The sequence below is a fragment of the Anguilla rostrata genome, chromosome 18 (genome assembly GCF_018555375.3).
Source record: "Anguilla rostrata isolate EN2019 chromosome 18, ASM1855537v3, whole genome shotgun sequence".
NCBI lineage: Eukaryota > Metazoa > Chordata > Actinopteri > Anguilliformes > Anguillidae > Anguilla > Anguilla rostrata.
In genome coordinates this window covers 17,947,754-17,970,414 of record NC_057950.1, presented here as the reverse complement: position 1 = coordinate 17,970,414, position 22,661 = coordinate 17,947,754, and the positions used below count along the sequence as shown (strand labels likewise).

At 44.0% G+C, this 22,661-nt stretch overlaps 1 protein-coding gene across 5 annotated transcripts in view; it reads right to left on the bottom strand.

The window, feature by feature from the left end:
• Positions 1–22,661, bottom strand: part of LOC135244453 (adhesion G protein-coupled receptor A1) — a 100,042-nt gene that overhangs the window by 31,487 nt on the left and 45,894 nt on the right. For 4 of the 5 annotated variants that reach the window (XM_064316740.1, XM_064316741.1, XM_064316742.1 and 1 more), the window contains one exon: positions 611–818. The exons of the other annotated variant lie outside the window; for it this stretch is intronic. In XM_064316740.1, the coding sequence (XP_064172810.1) occupies positions 611–818 (208 nt within the window). The remainder of the gene's footprint in view (positions 1–610; positions 819–22,661) is intronic. 5 annotated transcript variants of the gene reach the window in all.

The window sequence follows — 22,661 nt, the reverse complement described above, 5'->3', positions numbered from 1 at the left end:
ATGTGTGTGCGCCTACGAATGTGTACATGTAACCATTAATTTCAACAACACTTAGCTACTCCATTTCTTGCATACAAATAGTATGCAAACCTTTTGCGAATGTTCTAACTCCAGTGCTGTCTAAAGACGGTACAACAATGTAAACTGTGATGCAATTCCATAAGACCTATTCGTATATTGTTGCAGATTAAACGTCTCCGTTGCTGCCGTTATCAGACTATAAGCACAATGACGTACGTTGTATCGTGTCATTAAACAACAACCTCAACAGCGACAATAACATCAGAATCCCATGGAAGGTATGAAAACGAATACCTGTTTCAATTAGATAAAACACACAGTATTCTGTCCTTTTTCGGCTACCACGCCGATTATGGTGGAAATGGCACTTCACAATCACGTAAAAACATTCACACCACTGCAGCAAAAGGTGGTTATACACGAACCCAGACCCCGAATTGATTCAGCAGGTATTCAAATATAGGTATTCCAAATAACGCATACGTGTGCCTGTATCATCTTTCAGCTTTCGACAACTGCAAATAACTTGTCAACTCCTCACTTCACGGACATTGGAGAAGGAGAAAAATTAAATACATTTATCCCTTACCTAATTTGGTGAAAGCAACTGGTGTCGAAACACTCCTACGTTTCCCATCATCTGCGAGATTTGACGAATTCCCTGTGCAAGGAAAGAGTTTCCCATTTCGAAAGACAATAAACTGCAGCTTGCAAGTGGAGTTATCAACAGATTGCAACGCAGGGGAGCTAGGCGAACCAGCCAGCGGTAATTGGATAGAAGCGACTGCCACTGCGTTCTGCAGATGAAATAAAAAGGGGAAAAAATGTCAATTACAACATGGCATTTGCGGGAGCTGCGCCCAGTTTTAACTCCTGTAAAACAAGACTGATAAGTTGCCTCCCTTTCCCTACAGACTGGGAGCTACCAAATTGCACCAGTAACCGTAGGAGCGCGTTCAATTCGATGCGTCTGCGGCGCTCTCGCTCGCGTATTTGGTCAAGCTCCCTGCCGCAGAGGTGGAAATGGTTCTTACCATCTGTGCTCGAGGGCACATCAACACTGCAGCCCTGATTTAAAGAGACATCCGAACAGGTTTTATCATTCGCATAGATTTAGACGGTCAGTCTGGCGACCCAACCACACCCACCCCCACTCCCCCCCCCAAAAAAATAAAATAAATAAATAAATAAAATAAAATAAATAAAATAAAATAAAATAAAATAAAATAAAATAAAATAAAATAAAATAAAATAAAATAAAATAAAATAATTTATTATTAAACTTAAAAAACGACAAAAATGACATTTGTGGTTGAATTAATATGTAGCATCATAGCATCACATAAAGGTCAGAATTTTCAGAAGACAAAGGTCTTCTCCTTTCCGATCCACATACAGTTCACAAGACAAACGGCTGATTTGAATGGCATCTGACATTGTCATTCAAGAAGTGAGGTAGCAGCCCCTCTCAATCCCCAAGCAGAGTAAAGGAGACCATACCAGGCAGAGAGGTCCCGGCTGGTCTTGAGACAGAGCTTTCAGCTTAACCTCGCACATTTCTACATGCCAGTGTCAATGAATGTAGAAACCTCTTCCATACCTATGGCCACAGTTTGTAGCTTATTAGTTGCTGCATTGACTTACACTTGAAAGGGTATTGATTTTCACCACCCCTCAACGGTACAGATCTGTAACTGTACGTGGAATTTATGTTTCAGCATCTTTCACAATTTAAACACGGCGCTACATCTCCTTCTTCAATCACATCCCATCCGCAGCTCCAGCTCCCCCAGTGAGCTGACCTGCCACCCATTGGCTGAGGTCAATGAGACGACGGCTCACTCGTTAAAAGTGGGTGCTCCATGGGACTCAATCGACATTTAAAAGTAAACATTACAGAGTAATGTTGATTGGATCCTGGCCTTGTGTATGTTATCTCAACTCAATGAAGCTGAACCTACTGTGCCAGAGCTGCAAACCATAGAAAAATAAATAAAAAAAAACACAGTTATTCTACACAATTAGCTCTTTGGAACTTGGATCCCCAAGCTATGCAATCAAGTCCCATAACATTTTTTTTTTCCTCCGATCGCCACGACGAGGAAAAAAGTGTTCTAAATGCAAAGGCTTTCCAAAAGCTCAACCTGCACCATAGAATTTTAGGGAACAATTCAGGTTTTGGGGACTTCCCCACTGTTTTGGTCGCCTCAAGACACCGTAGCTGCTGTAGTCGAGATGTGCAGCAGATGTTGGCCTGTGGAGAGCTGGCGATAAAGAAAAAAACAATGTTTTTGCATCATGTAATGTTGATATACGGTCAGGGAGCACTTCACAACATTCCTGTTTCTATTCACAAGCTAATGACCATCAGCATTCAACTTCAACAAGGCATCTAAACATGGAACGTAGCGTACATGCAATGTGTGCTATACGTTGAACTGACCGATTTAATTTACAGAGCTAAAAGAAGTCAACAGTGAAGGACCCCAGCGGTCCTATACTCCTTAGATTTTTCCTGTTTTCAATTTCACAAGTCATTTGAAATTCATGCTGTCCCCACGGTGACAAACGCTCTTATGTCCACCATGCCATAAAGTGTGGCATTCCGTAGCCTTAGTAACCAAATCAACTCCACACCATGCATCACCCCACAAAGCCTTTTTTTCCTTCTAAAGTCTATCAGCCAATCGTCAGCTCAAATACAAACATCAATCACAGGGCAGTTAGCAGGTGAAGAGGTCCCCATTCATAATCCCAACCATACTCTTCATTGTGATAGCTTCCACCCCCCTCCAGTCCTAATTCCAGCACCATCTGCAACAGCACGAGACACACAGCTTCCCCAATGGTGCAGCTTTATAGCAAAGATAAAGATCTAAGCTTACAACAGAAGGTTGCCATTTTTATTCCTGTTTTCCCACTGAACATGGCAGCAGTTCTCAGACTCAGCTCTGGGAGCCCCTGTGCCGGTTATTGTTACAGCCAATATCTTGATCAATTATAGTTGTGAGAAATGGTCTACCAAAAAAAAAAAAAAAAATGGGCAGAACTAGTTGTCTAAAATTATGGTTAGCCTGACTAAGATGAGACCTCAGTGCCTTTGAAAGACGGGTGATTCTCAGTCACCAGATCTGAACCCGGTTGAGCATGCATGGGAAATTCTGGAACGGAGATAGTCTTTTCCACCTCCATCAACATGGCCCGATTTGACTGACATTCTAATGGAATAATGAGAATTATTCTCCCTCATGCAGAATTCCAGAAGCTGGTAGATTCTATGCACGGTGGTTTCATGTTTTTCTGCACATGGTTGCCCAGTGCCCTATTAAGTGACTTCATATTGTAGTTGCCACCTTTTTGGCCACATACTGGATTTGTAAGGAAACAATGAATATGAGGCTGAAGTCCAGACTGCCAGCTTTAACTTCAAGGTTTTTGTATCCATGTCAAGTAATCCATGCAGGAATTACAGGACATTTTATACATAGTTTCCCCACTTTAGCAGGCCAAAAGTAATTGGACATTTTTTGTTTGATTTCAAATTAAATGCGCTGGAGTACAGAGCTAAAACAACATAAAGCATGACACTGTCCAATTTAAGACTGCACTGTGTGTGTGTGTGTGTGATGTGCATGCGTGCATGCATGTACATATACAGTATATATATGCACATAAATAATTGTAAATTATAAAACATGAACATATTTTGAGATTTTTCTTACTATTGTTTTAGCAGCATTTGCAGATTAGAATTAAAAAGAGCCAACACAGTTGCTATGCCAACCAGCTGCTTTCCCCCAGATGGTTTTTGGGTCTGAGTGTTCCAGTGCAGATTTCAGCAGGAAAATAACACAAATTGCACTGAGAGCAAAGACACGCTCCCACAGCCTCGGACTTATCTTCTCTCTCTCTCGCTCCCTCTCTCTCTTTCTCTCTCTCCATCTTCCCCTCTCTCTCTCTCTCTCGAGCCTATTCCATTAGCTTCAAATCATCACACCATTCCTGAAGGGAAAGCAGTGTTCAATAAATCCATCAAAGCCAATGAGCTCAAAAGAAATACAGACTTCAACTTCAGGGATGGCTAAGCCAATCAGTATTACACACAGTGCATAAAATATTTTGATCTGTATACGCAAAACAGCGCATACTAAATAATTAACCTGCACATTGTGCGGGACAGCAGCTTCGCTGTTGAAAAAGCATTATTGGAAGTGAAAAGCCAATATGGCCGTGAACGCGCCGTGTGCAATAATCTGTGGTCGGGGGGCAAAGGGGTCAGACTTTATTTCTAATGATAAATATTGAGCAAAGTCAAGTGGGTCAGCCAGTCTGGATCGTAAAACAAAACGCTCAGTGTTGCCCTGTTTGTTTATGCCTATAATGATTCCTTTCACTTACTCCATGCTCCCTCTATTGAATGAATTCGCAATACAAAATATCTCCACACACTGCTTACAATTAGTGAGTTATGGAGCCCCCCTGTCAGTGCTGTTATCATTTAGATGGCGCATATAAACGTCCACCACGGCCTTTTGGAAAGCAAAGCGTTGACGGACGGTTTAAGTGGGCCTGGACAGTGAACATTAAGCAGGTTGTGAAACGAACGTTAATGCTCTCGAACGCTGAAGCACTGCAGGAGTGCAAGTCTTGCTCGATCCCAGCGAGAGAATTTCGGGACGGGATCAGCATCTTAAAAATGTAATCCCATTTCACAATATTTCTAAGGAGTCAGCATTTGGCCTGGGCGACTGCACTATCTGCAGGAGAAAGACAACCAATCCACAGAATACTGATTGGGATATTCTTATGTTTAAAAGTGTAGAAACCCCACATACGTGACCACCCCCGCCTCCCCCACCACCCACCACCCAACACCCCACAACCCCACCCACCCACACACACACACTTACCAACCCTGTTCACTGTATGGTGCTTTGAGATCAAAGAAAGCACTTAAAAGTGTGGTATAAATGTGTCTTTTCCTCGTAAAGCTGTTATCACAGATTAGTGTGTGAGTAACACACAGGCAAGGGTCCTGGGACATATTTCTACAGTACGGACACAGACAACATGGCAGACACACAACTGTGTGTACACCTGCCCCGAGCATTCCTTCAGCTCCACCACAGCAGCTCAATCACTGTCCCATTTCGATTGGAACCACAGGACTCAGAAACCTGACTGATGGGGTCACATAATTCCATGTCAACTGTGGCTATCACGCCGATACATTCGGTTAAAGACATTAAATTGCCTTAACCTCTCCCATGAAAGAAATCCATAAGGTTGGATTACGCCACAAAGAGAGTCTCTATCTTAAACACGAGGGATTCAATCAAAATGAGGGGCACCTTTCCTGTTCGGTACGGTTTGTAAGGTCCGTTTTACTTGAGGTGTCTGCCGTTTGGCTTCAACCTTCACGTTTTCAATTTTCAGTTCAGGAGGAAAATAAGATAAGTTGTGAATAAAGCCCATCTGTTGCCATTGGAAATTCTATTTATGAAGCAGCCTCTGTGTCACTGAAGTGAGTGACTGCATCATTTCAGACGTGAACTGCATCTCGGCTGCCAGGTGTAATTGGGGGGGCATTAAATATTTGTCAGAGCCAGCTTGCGCATCTTTAGAGCTAGCTGTCGAAAGCAATAACCTTTCCCCGGCAAAACACATTGCACTTGTTGGTTACAATACAACAAGACATTTTATCAGGAAAAAAAATCTAAATGTATTGATTGCTCTTGCCTCAGATATGGTAGATTGTTTTCATTGCCTATTCAAGTTAGTAACAGGCACAATATCTCTATTCATTAAAGGCAAAAGGAGACCTTGCTCAGCCGATGGTATGCTACACTGACAGCAGGAAGACCTACAACACAAAAGGCCAGAAGCACAGTCAATGTGAATGGCAGGATCGTGCAAAATATGAACTTTAAAATATTAACTCTTCTACCCTACATTCTTCCGCATGTGTTTAATGAACTCAGAGGCTCAGATGAAGACAAAAAGAAGAAAAGAAAGATCTGGGGGCGTCTATGATAGCCTGAATCGAAGGCTCTGTCATCACGGCGCATGTGCTTCATACGGCGGTAATGGCACTGTCTTGACGTGCCACAGGGGAACTGCTGAGAGGGCAGTTGTAGTGGCTAAATGGACCAGGTGGCTGACATGAGAAGATGGCGCTTTGCTGACTGGTGTAGTTCATCAGCCAACTGCTCACCGGTGCAGAAGCTTTCCACAAGCGGCACACACCTCTAACAGGGTCAAAGGAAACGGGGCCTTAATTAATTGCTTAAGCTGCGACCCTTTTAAAGGTGAAATGCATTATTGATGCCTTTAGTATATTACCTTTTCCAGCAGTTTCAGGGTATCTGAATTACATTTTATTTTCATAACACAGTCATTCCAATGGGTCACACAAGTTCACATGTTGGCCTGGATTTGAACCCACTGGCTCTGTTGGTCTGCAAACTTTGCCAGGGTGTCCCTACACACCCAGCTGTTTATCGAAGCTTGATACTATGCAAAATGCCACACAGGTGCACGTGTTTTTACATTGTCTGGATGGCTCACCCTGTTCATTGCGTGCACCACGTCACCCAATCCATGCACTGTAAAGATCAGTGAACCGGCACACCGTGGTTTAAGGGTCACTGATTGCAGAGCAACTCCCAAGTGCACCCATGCTTAACCATCACCAGTCTGGGGAAGAAGAAAAATGATCCTAAAAGGGGCTTTGTGCTATATCTCGGAGATATAAAAATGAAAAACATAAAAAATGGTAACTTCATTCAAATAATTGAGTCAAATTACTCGCTCATAAGCAGTACATAAACATTAATAAATGCTTACGTCAACAACAACAAATAGGCTTACCATGTTTTATGCCACCACATTACCAAGATAATATACCAAGAGACACACACCATATGCCTACATGCAGATATTGACATAGTGCTTATGTTGTGCTTATTGAGTTATATAGCTCTTGGAAGCATTCATTGAATGTGTCACAATGTTTGCAATTACTGCTGAACAGTATGTGCATTGTCAAATCGGTTTAAACATCCTGCCTCATCTTCCCATGTCCCTGAACTCCAACTGTAGCCCAGGCTCTTCGGTAGTACCTTTGAGGTTTTAGCTTCCTTTTTACAGCTGGGTTAAAAAAATGTAAAAAAAAAACGCTTCCTGTAGTTTCAGAAAGCTCACACATCAGTTTCTCCTGGGGTACATTTTCAGACTCAGTATGCTGATTTTTTATGATGTATGGGCCACACTGCATTACTGTAATGACCGAGGAGAAAGGGCTCCTCAAACACGCTTCCAATATACGATGCAGCTGGGATACAGTCTCCATGGAAACCTGGTGATGAAGCTGCAAGACTTGACCATTTCACTGCACTCTGGGTGCATCTGAGAAGAAGGGTACCAGGAAGAAACATAAAAGATGGAATTGTCTCATGGCCGACAGTTCATTATTACATCACAGAACCAAATCATGAATATTCAAGAGCTTTCATTTGCATTATTGCATCATAGCACCAGATTATGAATATTCAAAATTGGATTTTGAGGAAGCCGACATTAATCATCTGCTTTTTTTTTGTCAAGGGAGAGCTAGTGCATTAGTCTAAATCACCTTCACTGTACTTAAACTAAGGGCAGAACCCAAAGGACTACATGTGCGCCAGGTGCAGATTTAAATTAAAATGGGTTTTTAATAACGCTTGTTTGAGAAATGTAATATTCTTTATTATATTAATGATAAACACCTCGGTGGGAAATAAGACACAAGCACACAGCCGTGGCCAACCAAGGTATAATCTGCACTTTGAAATTAAACTGGATATGAATGCAAAGGAATAGCCTGGAGTAGAATAACATGGCATTTACAAGTGTGCAGCTTATCTTATTTTCAGCAGATGCTCTTATCAGTAATACATTGCAGCATACGCCTTTACATATCATGTATTTGTCTCGCTTAGCATTTACCGAAGCAAATCAGGTCAGGCAGGGCAGGCTGTTTAAAGGAAACGTACAAATTAAAATGCCTTTGTGATAATATTTTTGCAAAAAATGAAAACAAAATTTAAATCCGTCTTAATACGCACGTCCTTTATTTTGAAAGAATTATATGGGTCATTTGTTTCATGAGACAGGAAATGGTTCATTTAGCCTGTTTTTTGGGGTCAGCAAAGCATGCGTTTGGGTCAGTCTGACTCAAAGCAGCACAGAAGACGCAGGCGTTGAGGAGGACACCTCCACTGTGCTCCTCTGCCCAGTGAAGAGGCCTGAGCAGCAGGGCTCAGGGGTCCAGAGCACTGATCCCAAAGCTGAGAGAGAGGCGATTTATCCCCGCACTCTACGGCCCTGACCCTTTTCCGCTTTATCGATCCCATAATGCATCACCATCGCCACGGCCACAAAGCTACCCCTCCCCCTGCATCTGCCACCCCCCCCCGGCCTTCGGTAATAGCCCAGTGGCGTGGGACCCAGAAGCTATTTTTCCAGGAAACCAATCACTCCGAGGGGACGCAAGTAAATTTGCACGCACTTAATCAAAACGTGCGTGTGGCATCCATCACAATATGACAGAAATGCCTTTTCGATTTCAGAGGAGAGGGAAGCGAGCACATTGTACACCAATCTGCAGCACTACTTCTTTTGAAATGGTCTGGTCCGGATAATCAAACCACTTGAACAGCACAGCCAACGGAACCATGGCCAGAGGTCGTATCTCGAACTGCGAGAGGTTCTGAAGCTAATCGGAACTAATTTGGGAATAGACGCCTGGACTACTGACATCATATCACATCACCAATTTTTCTGAACCCTGAGCAGTGAACAGTAGTCAAACTGAAATATTAAATTTGTGCCCCGAGATCTTTTTTTTGCAAAACAGTGAAAAGCCTGCTCTCCTTTCAAATTTTTTGAAAGCAGAGAAGGTAGCAGTTAGAGAAGGATTCACAGGTCAGAAATAGGGGTGGAACAATTTACGATTACTCCAGTAATTTTTTGGTGCATAAAGCCTGTTTTGCAGAAGCAGACCCCCTTAAAGACATGGCCGAGCGTTTCCTCTGGCTTTACCTTGCACAGATCACCAGGACAGGAATAAGCGAATAAGCTTTCAGTCTCCTTTCCAATAATTAGAAGGATTTAGTAGATTGACAGGCTACTAACAGTGTTTGATAGATGTTTTATTTGGTATTCTGGGAAAAGAAGACATAAAAATAGACAAAGCTAGGCTACGGCTTGTAAATCATAGTCTAAGATTGTAAAACATTTAGCCTTAAGCCTTGTGCATTGCACTCAAGGGAATGCATTGTGGAAAATAAACAAAGTTACCCATCTCTTACACTTGACAAACCAAAACAATTAAAAAAGAGAGTACACAAATGCATGGTGCTCATGGGAGAAAACACACTTGCTTTGGGATACAAAACAAAATAAATGTATGGTGCAAAAGATGATCTGTAGGCCAACATATTATATTCTGACATGGTCAATGTGACATTTTTGTGAACAACTTTAATGGCTATCTCTAGCCTACATCTTGAATAGCCTAGAATAAACAGCAGCATGGCCAATTTAGCCTATAAACAGTAGCCTAGACTGTGTTTGCACTTTTAAGCTTTATTAAAACAATTGCTTTAAAAGGAAATATACTAATGAATTGCATGGAAAACTCAAATATTAGATTCAAGAGCTTCTAAATGAATATCCATTACAGCACTAAATGCAAAAACAAGAGTTCTATTTTAGGTCAAAAAAAAAGAAAAGAAAAGAAAAAGCAAACCAGGTATAAAAGATTGACTGTATGCTTTCTACGCTGTGTTTTTCTTATAACAGTCATGTTTCAGGAAAATAAATTATTCTGTTTTAGGCTTTAGTGTTAGGCTGTTAGTGTTAGGGTTAGGAAAAAGATAAGTCTGAGGTTGGGGTAAGATTCGATTTATGTTTGTGAGGTTGGGAAAAGGTTAGGACAAGGGTTAGTCTGCTTTTAAATGTTTGAAAAAAAATTGCTACAGGGATGGAACACAATACATCATTACATCATTTGGATTTGTAAAAAATATTTTGACAAAATAAATTATTTCAAACGCACGCTGTGTTTATTTTATTGAATTCATGGTATTTGAATTGTTTTTCACCAATTTGATTTGAAAATGGTATTTAAGAGAACTCTTAAAATTAAGTTCAACAGGTCAAAATTGGGTTCAGCTAGGGTTAGGGTTGAGGCAAGATTAGGGTTGTGTTATCTAGCTTTAAATTAGTCAGGATGACAAACAAAATGTAGTTATCATTCATCTATACATGCAAATATATATACGTCCAAATACCACAGAAGTAAAGCTAAAGTTCGTTCTGGTAACAAAAGCTTAAAACTGTAAAAGGGTTCACTCCCAAGCAAAAATGCTAATGAGTATTGCAGATCAGAATGATAATTAAAAATATTTTTGATAAAATATTTATAAATATTTCTAGTTCATATTTTTGCGGAAGTGGGACTGGGAAGCTAGCGGTGGGTGATCCCAGTGTCCTCCAGTAGGACTGATGCCATCCAGCCCCTCAATCTGAGAACCGCACTCACTGAAGTTACCCCTCCCCAGAGCCCCCTTCACACCGAGCACCAATACTCCTCTCGGCTACTGGCTCCAGCTTGGCCCAGATTTAGTTTGAGAGGGAAGGGCACATTTTCAGAGATACTCCACATAAAGCACTCTGAACAGCTTGGCTAAATGCTAATGAAATGAAAAGCCATAAATCTGCGCGGTTTGGGAATCAAGAACATTTTCCAAGCCAGAGAGCGCGAGAGAGAGAGAGAGAGAGAAAGAGAGAGAAAATGGAAATTGAATTAATTCATTTATTTCTGGCTGTGAATACTACACTTAAATATTGATTGTTGTTGCATAAAACACTACGCTATGATACAATAAATACAGCAGCAAGCCTTTTCTTTCACTGTGAAAAATTTACCATGGCACAGAATCCAACGATACCCCTTGCAAACTGCGTGCTGGATGTATCATTTTACGATTTAGGGGGGGGAAACAGTTGTTCTAGAGCTGCAATGTAAAATTTTCACTGCCAAAGCTGCCAGTTAGTCTACCAGAGCTCCCACATTGTCCAAATCCACCAGAGGAGTCACACTCAGAAAATGTGTTCAGGAGCTCTCCAGCCTAGCGAAACCCCTCCTTCCCCACGTAATGGCACAGTTATTTACGAGCCTAGTTATCACAGGCAGGGTTAGGATTTGACCCTGTCCACAGAACACACTGTAACCATATTGAAGGCTGTTCAGATGGGTGATTTTATATGTCTAATGACAGACATTTGTTGTGATGCTTCATTCTCTAGATGGTGTGTAGATGTGTACATGTGCAAACAGTTTTACTATGCATTTAAGGCATACTATGCAGGATTTTTACTTAGAAAATATTAGAAAATGACCATGCTAAGGCGTATCTATGATGCACCAGCAATGTGTCTTTACTCACTTTCACCAAATTCATGCACCTTTTTATTGTTCTAAAATGTGTTTGGGACATTTCTTGGTGTGGTGCTCTTTTCTGTGTGGGGAGGGCTGGGTGTGGCTGCAGAGCATGTGGTTTGGGATCAGATTTCTGAGTGTTTGTTGCTAGCTAGCTAGCTACTGCAATAGCCCAGACACAGCGAAGCAAAAAGACAAGCCGACAGGGCTTATTCAAGAACTAGAGTTAACCTTGGAATTGCTTTTCCAGAAGTCAGCTGAAGTTTGACAAGCAGATACAAAGAAATGCAGAGCTGGCTCGTTTTCTCTTGGACCTGTGAGTAACCTCCAGCTATCCAGCTCAGGTTGCCAGACATCCAGTTTTTGACAGGAATGCCTGGTTGTATGTGTCCGGTTAATGGTCTCAACCGAACATTGTTATGCCTGGTCCGAGTAACTGATGGAAGAAATTTACCAGTAGTTTCTAATGAATTCACAAGTAAGCAGCTCGGTTGGGTAGTCGAGGGTGAGTGGGTCAGGTTGAGGATGGAGGAAGAGACTTCTATTGATTTTAAACGCAGGCTAAAACATCCTGCATAGTATGCCTTTAAGGGTCACACTTCACCACATTATCAGTCTCTGATTTGACTGAGCATTGTATGTGTGTATGTGTGTGTGTGTCTATGCATGCATGCGTGTTTCATAGGCCTCATTTATCTTATCTGAACCCATCTTTAGAGCCCTGCGATTAACTTCAGATGGATTTCGATTTATTTCTCCAATATTTCAAAATCACATCATAAGCTGTACCGAGCAACAGAACAGATATCAGAGTGCCAACACGAGCCAGTGGCATGTCTCTCTGAACAACAGAGCAACAGTAAAATGTCTCTTCAGCAATCACAATTACGCGATAAATTCAGTTTGTTCTCACAGGGCCTGGTACAGCTTTTTAAAACAGAAAAAAACTGATATTGTGTTTGGAAAAAGTTTAATTAATTATTACTGTGGGCTCATCACCAGGGAGCTCATTAGCATAAGATGCTGCGCTGTGGGTGGGCATCCTCCTGGACCACTCAGACGAAACATTTCCCCGGAGAATATTTTAACAGATAAGTGAATTATGAGAAATGAGTTCATTCTATATGCACCAGGCATGCCAGCTCTGGCAAAACAAATGAGCAGCTTCAGGAATGTGTTAATCGTTAATAGGAATACGTTATATACGGTCCAGTGAGCATATTTCTTGTTTATATCGATTTGCATTACAATGCCTAAAAAAAAAGAACCTTATATAGCCATTTGAGAGAAATACGTAGGATATATTTATGGATCTTTTTAAAGCCACTTTCGTGTTTGGGGGCTCCGAGCGGTGTCTGTTGAAGTCTGTATATATCGACTTTCACCGCAGCATTTATCGACTTGGTCAGGCAGTAAAGACGGGGTCCCACTGCAACCATAGGCTTTGATTGTGCCACGCGGGCAGGTTATCTCTTCCCACACAAATCAAAGCAGATCACACAAAAAAGAACAAGGGAGCGCATGCTGCATTTCTGCGACAAGAAGTCACATCTATTGAGAGAGAGAGAGAGAGAGAGGAGGAGAGATGGAAAGACGGAGAAATAAAAAGAAAGACAGAGCCAAAGAGCCGAATGGACACGTCCTCTTCTTTGCGAACGGCAGCATGCTGCCAGTGTTACCACGGCATGCGGCACGCTAGCTGTAGTGGGGGGGGGGGGGTCTTCCAGAAAGACGGCTGTTATTTAAAGGACTTTTCATCTGTAAATCAGTAATTGAGGCTCCCCAGTCCCCCGTCTATCTGCTGAAGCAAATCATTTTCCTTATCTGCACGACCTTCCAGCAGACACAGCAAGTAGGAATACAGCAAGGGGCCACTGAGGCTATGGAGGGACAGAGGGCCCTCCCTCAGTCTCTAAAACCCACCCCTTCTCTTTCTCCAAATCACTACCTTTTACTCCTAAGTCTCTAAATTCCACTCCTTCCTCTCTCAAAGTCTCCAAATCCCACCCCTTCTCTTCCTCAATGCCTCCAAATCACAACCTATTACTCCTAGAAGTCTCTAAATCCCACCCCTTCCTTTCTCAAAGTCTCTAAATCCCACCCCTTCCTTTCTCAAAGTCTCCAAATCCCACCCCTTCCTTTCTCGAAGTCTCCAAATCCCACCCCTTTGTTCCTCAGTCTCCAAATCCCACCTCTTTCCTTCCTCAAAGTCGAAAAATCTCACCCTCTTCCTTCCGCAAAGTCTGCAAATACCGCCCCACCTCCCTTGTAGTCCATTAACCTTCCCGTGTCCCACCCCCTCACCCAGTCCCCTGTCCCGTCTCCAGACTTCCCCTCCCTAATCCCCTTTAGAGTCACAGATAACCGCTGCTGAACCGAGTCTGAAGTGCAAACAGGCTCCGCAGATCAATTTCCCCCGGGAGCTTCCCCATGGCTGACACAAAGGGTCCGGACGCGCACACATCTCTATCGGCCAATTGATGAATTCATTAGCGCAGAGACCGCTCCTCGCCGGCCCCTCCTGCTCCTGCCACCCCTGTGCCGCTGTGAATTACTCCCGGCTTAACGAGGAGACCCTGACGAGCGGGACGGAGGCGCGAGCCCGCCCAGCTCACAAGCCTCCATATGCAATTCAGTCTTGCCCTTGAGATAGTGAGAGAGAGAGAGTGTGTGTGTGTGTGTGTGTGTGTGTGTGTGTAAGTGGAGAGGCAGGGGGAAAACTTGAGAAAAGGTTTGGAGAGGGTTGGACCTCCTGGGACTCTGCTAGGACACTCGTTTCATCATTATTTTCCCACCGTAAAGGCTAAATCCGTGAGGGTATTCTGGTGACAGGAGGGGGGGGGCGGATTAGAGGGCAGGAGAGGGAGTGAGAGATGGGAGCAGTGTCTGTCAAGGACAGTGTCCCTGTCTGTCGCGGGCAGTCTGTGTCTGAGTCCTGTCTAAGACGAGAGGACAGCGAGTCAGCCAGTCTGAGGACGGAGTCCTTCATACACAGGGGGGTGGGGAGGGTTCATAATCATATTTGAAGTTAAAGCCAGAGGCTGCAGGATAGTATACAGGTGAACCAGGCTCTCCTTGCGTGGAGGGTTGGGGGAGGGTGGGGGGGGCTTCACAGAGGAGGTGGATGATTGGGAGGTGATGAAGAGGAGAGGCAGGGGGTTAGGGGCGATGGAGGATGGTTAGAGTGGGGGGGGGGGGTGGACACAATGAAGGCAAATTGCTTTTCTTTTTTCTCATAGTTGTCGTAACAGGACATAAGAGGAAGAGAGTTGTTTATGTAGTTTTTAAATGGTTCTCCCCCCCATGTTTTGCCCCCAAGACATACACAAGCTGCAACGCTCAACCTGTCGTAAAAACAAACGTTTCATGCGCGTGAGAGTACACGTGTGCGTTTACCACTGTTAGTTTAACACGTGTTAGCGAGTTTTTTGCGGGCATGCATTTGTGTTATTTTGCATATATGTGAATTAATGCATGTGGCCAGAGAAACACATTTCTTATGTATAAATGTCCGCCCAACGTGGTCTTCAGGTTGAAAACATCATTCTTCCACCAGGAGTGCGACGAAGATGGGAGGAAGAGAGATAAATGGCAACCCAAGGGAGAGGCAAAGGGAGAGAAAGTGATGATAAGCTGTAGATGAAGAGGAGCTGGCAGAAGAGAAACCATATTTAATTTTTATGTGAGAATTATTCGCGGGCGCTGCAGAAACACTCCAACTCCATATTAAAACAAATCATTCGCCATAGCCACCGGACATACTCATTTCAGCATCAGCTGCTTAAAGAGGCTATCACAACACTTGCTATCGTGACATTTTGAGTGGCTACCTCACGAGAATACATTAGCATGGCATATCACATTTCCACACCTTTGGGGGGTAGCTGTGAGCATAACTAAGCTAGGGATTGGCTGTGGAGGAGCTTCTTAAATCATGTGAAGAGAATAAGGCTTTGCAGAACCAAAATGGAGGGAGTTATCATGGGGTATCACTCGTTCACTGATTTAAACCAATCATTTTGGTTTCCTGTGGAGGGGAAAAAACGTTTTGATTGGTTCAAATTAGTCAATATCTTTCCACCTATTTCAGGGAAACTTAGACCCCATCACTGCTTCTAATTTTGCCATTTATGTAATTTTACTGAAAGGGCCTCAATAGGAATGGCTCCTTAAACCTTCTCAGAAACGCTAAACTTGAGAGAAGGAATGATTCCGCCAAATGGCCAATCGGCACAGATCTGCCTCCTTGCCCAGCGGAGTGGATTCATGCTGGGACATCCAAGGCAGCGGCGTCCCTGATTTCTGCGGCTGTTAGCAGAGCGGTATCTCAAACCCCCCCCCCCTCCCCCTCCACCCCCTTGTTAATGAACTTTTTCATTTTTACTGCTCGACTGTGCTCACACAATGTAGTTCTCTCTTTCGTTAAATAATTCACAAAGCTGGAAAGGCCCTAGGTGAGCCCACGTTGCCTGCTGGAATTTTCTCTCTCTCTCACTTGGTCTCTACCTCCCTCCCTCTGTGTTCTCCCCCACTTAAAATCTTAATAAAGCCCTTTGTTCATTATCAAAAACCTTGTCTTCGACAGTACGCTAGAGCAAAAGACATTTAAGTTTATGCGTCATTATATTCAGATGCTATTTACCAAACCAGCTACCTCGGATCAATTAAGACAATCAGGACATGTATTTTAATGAACACATTTTCTTTTGCTGTGCAGCCCTGGGGTCCCACGGTCTCAAAACAATTGTTACTGAACCAGACTTTATCTCTGTTGTACACTGTTTATGTAAAACTGTACATGTTATTTTTTTAAATTTGAACCAAACCTGCTGCTAGGATTTAAGCAGCCAAAATAAACATTTGATGCTAAATGCTTTCTATACACAAGTCAGCAGTGTTGCATAGTGCTAAGGGAACTGGATATATAATTTTGCTGTTTCAGGTTCAAATCCAAGGTGGGCCACTATGTGAGGCAATATTAATATAGCAACAATGGCTCTTTCAACATCTCAGGCATTGCCAGTGCATTGCAGGATTGAGTCTGGGCTGTGTCTTAACTAAGACACCAGTTGGCTCTTGGCCCACCAGAATAGGGTAGGCTTGAGTTGGCTAATTTTCCTTATGTTAGCAGTGAAGCAACCACTGTCTACTTATGCTACTTTTAGCAGAGACAGGCTATTTGGCTAGATGTGGCCCTGTTCCCACAGGCGCTAGCTCTCCTGTATCCCACTGTGTGGCTGGTATGCAGTTATATAGCTGCAGGTCCTCCTGTAGCTCCCGGCGTGGGTGTTAAAAATCTGTTTTGTAAGACACTTTGAAAAAGGACATGTGCCAAGGACAGAAAATACTAATATAAGAAGAATCAAATACCTTGTATAACAACAAAAGGTTGCAGCCTCCAGCAAGAAAAGGAATAAGTTGTAGAAAGGAGTAGACATGAATTAGTGTGAGTATTACAGACGCATGAACAGGGAATGAGTTTCATGATGCACTTTGACAGAATGTACATACAGATCAGAGCTCAAACCGTCTTAATACACCAGCCCCAAACCATTCCACTCTCAACATCTAACATGTATTCCCTGATCATGCAGTAGCAGAGTTCATCAAAGTGACATGATTTCATGATTTGATTTTTGCACAGCTCGAACACGTGCGGTTTCCAGAAGACATTTTTGAACCCAGACTGATATTTTTAACCATTAACCTGATGGCAGGCAGAATCTGCACAAATATTCTTCCATTCTCTGAAAAGTATGAGTGACTAATTTGCATATACACACAAACTCACACCCACCACACACCCCCACCCCTCCCCTGCTTTCACGCTGCCCCCTCCTACGGACAGGAAGTCAGGACCAGACACCAACCGATGCAGAAAGACAGGAGGCCTGCGCTCCGGGTGCGAGGCTCAGCGAGAGAGCCCTTCTGTGCTCCGGCCCGCTCGGGCTGTAACCAGACGCCAGCCGCAGCGCTCGTGGGTCTGGGGGGCTTCACTGCAGATACGGGAGGGTGAGTACTTCTGGCCAGACTCTTGGGGGTGGATGGTTTGGATGGGGCTGGTGGGTAAATGGATTTTTCATTGACCAGTTAGGCAGCACGTCAAACCCAACTGGACGGTTCGTTAAATTCCCTCAATCAGCAGAACGGGGCCCAGCACATGCTGTGGTGTAATAAATAGTCATATTAAATGCACCCCGCAAACAGACCAGGTCAGAATTGCATCCTCATTTTTCCAGTAATGGACTCCTTAACTAGCATCAAGGCATTATGTGAAGACAAACAGGAAGAGATTAATAAGGATCTGCCTTTAGGTGTCAAAGTCGTTAGAGGTCACAAGAAATAAGGAGGGGAGAGGGAACGGGTGAAAGAGGAAGGAGGAGACACAGAGAGAGAGAAATGGAGAAAGTGGCAAACCACTGGACCAACAGACACGCACATCTTTCGCTGGCTCCAGAAGGTAATGTAATCTTTCTACACAGCATCGCCAGCAGCCCTGCCTACATCTGAATTTCGCTTAAAGTGTCACTCCCAATCCATGCTCTAATCGCAGGCCCCTGTAATGTGCGTCGACAGGCCACAGTTTGAGAGAGAGGAGAGTGTTAATGCCACAAACAGGATAAGTGAAATGAATCTGCCGCTGACACTTGGACTCGCCACCCAATTCCCTTTTATTCCAATGCATCAGAATTAAGTTTTTATCTGAACTGACATCCAGCTGCATTGCTGTTATAAATATGAATGTCTCAACAGCTGAAAATCTCCAAACGCAGCAAAGCTCAGATTTAGACCAATTTTAATTCAAAAACTATTAAAAAAAAAAAAAAAAAACTGAGCAGACTAGTACGTGCCAAAAGTGTTTTTAAAACTGTTCAGGTCGATAACACACACACACACACACACACACACATGGCTCTCTACAATTAAAATCGTTGCAACACTATCCAGAGGCTTTCGAGACCCCAGCGAAGCCCATACATCAGATTGGACAGAGGAAAGAGGATTTAGTCCAGGTTTCCTGCACTTTCATTTTTTCCCAGTGAGCTGATCATCACGCCTTTAAAAACACCTGTAATGCCCCTGCCTTTCAGAGCCTGAAAAATGCATGGGGATGCGCTTTTATGCTCTCCGCCTCTGAGCATTCAGACAGAGCGCAAAGAGTACTAAGAGCCACACGCTCGTGCCTCCCGTCCGTCCCCGACCGCACACCACCTCCACTACATCTGAACTCCTCACACATTTATAGCTTTCTGCCCTCCTGCATACCTCTGCTTTTAAGGCAGCTCGTTTCAGGAATAATCAATTTCTTCTCATAAGGCAGGCCAGCCAGAGAGATGCGCGCAGCGGCTGCAGTGGTACTTTGGAGAAAGCCCGTTCCCTTTTCCTCGGAAGTGTCTGTGAATTTTCAGTCCGTCTTGCAAATTAATGGAAAACTGGCCTCGGGCTGTCATCCACAAAGGCAGGCGCGCGTGCGCACACACACACACAAATCTGTACATGTGTATTCACACACACACACAAACAGAAGCACACGCACACGTGCAGAGACAAGCACCACATACTACAAACACACAGGACATCCATGTTTGATTTCAGTCGTTTCTATTTTTCAACATTAAACTGTTTCAGTATATCATTGCTCACATTTTCTTTCCTCCAATTATAAATGGTCTGAACCATTTAAGAACCACTCATCTGCAGGAAAAAAAAAAGCATTTTCTTTGGATATTGACCTAAACTGGCACAAACCTTTGGGTGCAGGTCCCCCCCTCCCCCACCCCAACAAACAGAGGCACACGCTGACAGGGTCTGTTTCTGCACAGCCCAGTAATAATTCAATTAAAGACCCTTCGACTCTGAAGACGCATGCGACAACACCTACGATCGTGAATACCATTACACAATGTGCTGAAACCAAGTCAATGGGTGAGTCTAATGAACTCCATTAGCCCTCTGCTTTGGAGGACAGCTCTTCCCAGGATCTGCGAGGAGCAGGCCGGGGTGTGGGGGCAGGGAGCCGGCAGCACGTTTGCACCAGAGCCCAGCTCTGGAGCAGCCAGGACTCCGTAATTACAGCTTACCACAGCTGGCACTCAGATAAATAAATAGGGAACCTATTAATTCTGACATATCTTTGCTCTCACATTTGAGCGTCAATTGAAAATGACTCCCTCTGTTTTTATGAGATTAAGAGATCGGGATTCCTCTCAGCCATTCGCCACAAACGAGAAAGTGTAAATAACTAAAAAACCTTCCAATACAGCGTATGTATGCCTGAGTGTGTGTGTGTGTGTGTCTGCTCCAAAATTAAATTACAAGCAATTATTTGCCTTCATCATTTATGTCTCCTTAGTGAACCATAAGATATATTACACACTAATTAGAATGGGTTTTTTGGTTTATGGTGTAATTACTGAGAGCTTTATAGCATAAGGATAAAAGAGTATTTGTTCATTTAATGCGTAAAAAAAACTTACCAAGTCATAGCCAATAAACAGTGCAGTTCGCCAGAGTCAGAAAGTGTCATGCTATGCAACCACCATATGCAAACGTGTACACACCCTCACACACACTCGCACCCACGCACACTCGCACCCGCGCGCACTCGCACCCACACACACCCACACAAACTCGCACACGCACCCACGCACACTCGCACCCGCACCCACACCCACACACACTCGCACCCAGGCACACTCGCACCCGCACCCACACCCACACCCACACCCACACCCACACACACTCGAGACAGGGGTCTCATCAGGAAATCAAATCTGCTTGGGTAGGTATGAACTGATCTGAGAATCACTTCCTTCAGACTTATAAAAAAAAATTTAAACTGTTGTCATGGCAATGCAGCGATACAGGAAAGGTCACTCTGACCCCCTTGGAGGCCTGGGTGAGAGAATCAGATTTCCAGCGTGCTGGAGAGCTTGAGGGCTCTGGAATCAAACCCAAAATAGGACCTCACCTGGACAACTACACTGGCACCCATAAAGCAAACCTCACTGAAGACACAAGATTATCCCGTGAGTATGATGGAAAATTTAAAACGCAAACGCACCTTAAGGAAGCGCATCCTATTTATACAGGTCAGGCATCACACAAAAAGCAGGCAAAGACCAATAAAAGCAATCAGTGTGTCAGAATCAGAGGCATAAAGATCTCCCCCCCAGTAAAGGCACATGTGGTTTCTGTGTCAGTCCTCCTCCTGATACAGCAGCCCCTGCACAGAGCCCCAAATCCTCCACGGGCCTATCATTTTCCCATCTCCTGCGTTTAGGGACTTTAATTAAAAGGAGCTACAAAATCACAGATGGCGAGAAACACGCAAGCTGCAAAGCAATTAAGACATTTCCTCTCCATGTTCAGAAGTATTAATGAGCTTGCAATTCAAGGCCCCCATATCTGTGAGGAACTGTTCGGATGGCCTGGGTGCATAGCAGAGCTGATCTTTGAAAGATCTGTAGCTATTTCTGCGAGAGAACGTGGCCCAGAGACTAGCATCTCAGACCCTGAGGCTTAACATCTCTGAAATTAGACTGTGTACGTGCGGGCGGGCGTGCGTGTGTGCGTGCGTGCGGGCACGCGTGCCCTTGGAAAGGCTTTTTTAATGAAAGAAAAACTGAAAGCAGATAAATAAAGACGGTGATGAAATGCAAGAATGCAAAAGTAATGCTGAAGGCGAGGGAGAGAGAGAGAGAGAGAGAGAGAGAGAGAGAGAAAGCCAGAGAGCAGGAAGTGAAGCGAGAACGTGTAGGAGACAGAGAGAGACAGAGTGAGGTGGGGAGTGCAGCAAACTCGGCGGAAGCGAGATGTGGGGGGGGGGGACGACCATGAATCTGTGCCGTTTCAGGGTGGCGTTTACAGGAGACGCAGCCTGCTGGGGAAACCCCGAAAGCCAGCACGGGGGCAGAAAACCCACAGGGCATTTCATTCCACACTACCCCACCTCTTTTCGGCAACCAGGGTGCGCAGAACCACCATTGTGGCTCAGAGCGACGCAGCTCACAACTAGGCCAGTAAGGCTGCTTTGCTCTTGATGAGAATCGTTAGGAGACAATCTGCACATGACCCCGGAGAGGGGGGACGGGCGGGAATGGGAGCAGAGTGGAGGCGCAGGGCGGTTCATTGAGCACGGACTGAAGAAGCCCGGCGCGATGTGCAGCACTATGACCGCAGGTCAACCACAACGCAGAAAAGAAAAAGGAAATAAAATACAGAACCTAAAATTATAACCCAGAGTGAAGTTTCAGCAATGACTACTAAGGAAATACTCGTTAAAAAAAACACTCAAACGTTTGAAAGCATTTCTTCTGTCCATGTCATGAAGCCACTTCTGGACTATTTTATTTCTATTTAATTCCATTTCATAAATTACATTTATGAGACATCCAGATTAAATACCTTGTTTAGTTTAAACTTCCATAGCAATATCATCTTCATAATGTATTACATGTTTATATTGTATATTTACTACTTATCTTAAATTGATTTGTGATATAATTACATCCTGGTTTAGATCTCATTACTCCAAATTGCAGTGTCCTAATTTAGCCTGCAGTGGCAGTGCTCTGCCACAGGATGGTGATTTCAGGGGGTTGTGGTATAAAAAAATGTTTGGGAACCTCAGTCATAAAGAATGGGAGTTACAAAAAATAAAAATGAATAAGTAAATAAATAAATACACTGAGGAAACTAACCGAGACACAGAGACCCATCTGCCCGATGGGTGACTCAACAAACACCCCCAAAACTCCTTGGTCCTCACTTGGACAGAAAAGAAAACAACTCCCTGACTTAAGTGCTGGCCTCTCTCTGTATCCTCAAGTTTTTCTGTCCGTCAGTCTCCCCAAATCTGTCAGTCTGTCTCCCCAGGTCTGTCTGCCTCAGTCTCTCCCACTCGCTCGGATTGTGTGAATCTCTCTCCCATCCTGCATGTATCACCCTGTCCCCCCTCAGGCCCCCACTGCGCTTGGAAGCGGACGGGGCTCCTGTCTCCATGCAGGCCCGCCTGTTCCACCGGGCCGCAGGAGGTAAAAACACTAAACGCTCTCAGGAAAAAAAACTTCTGACCATTTATTTCACTTTTAACACGCTCCTGTAATCGAAAGGGATCCGCGGCCTGTCAGATATGAAGTGGATGTGGATGTGA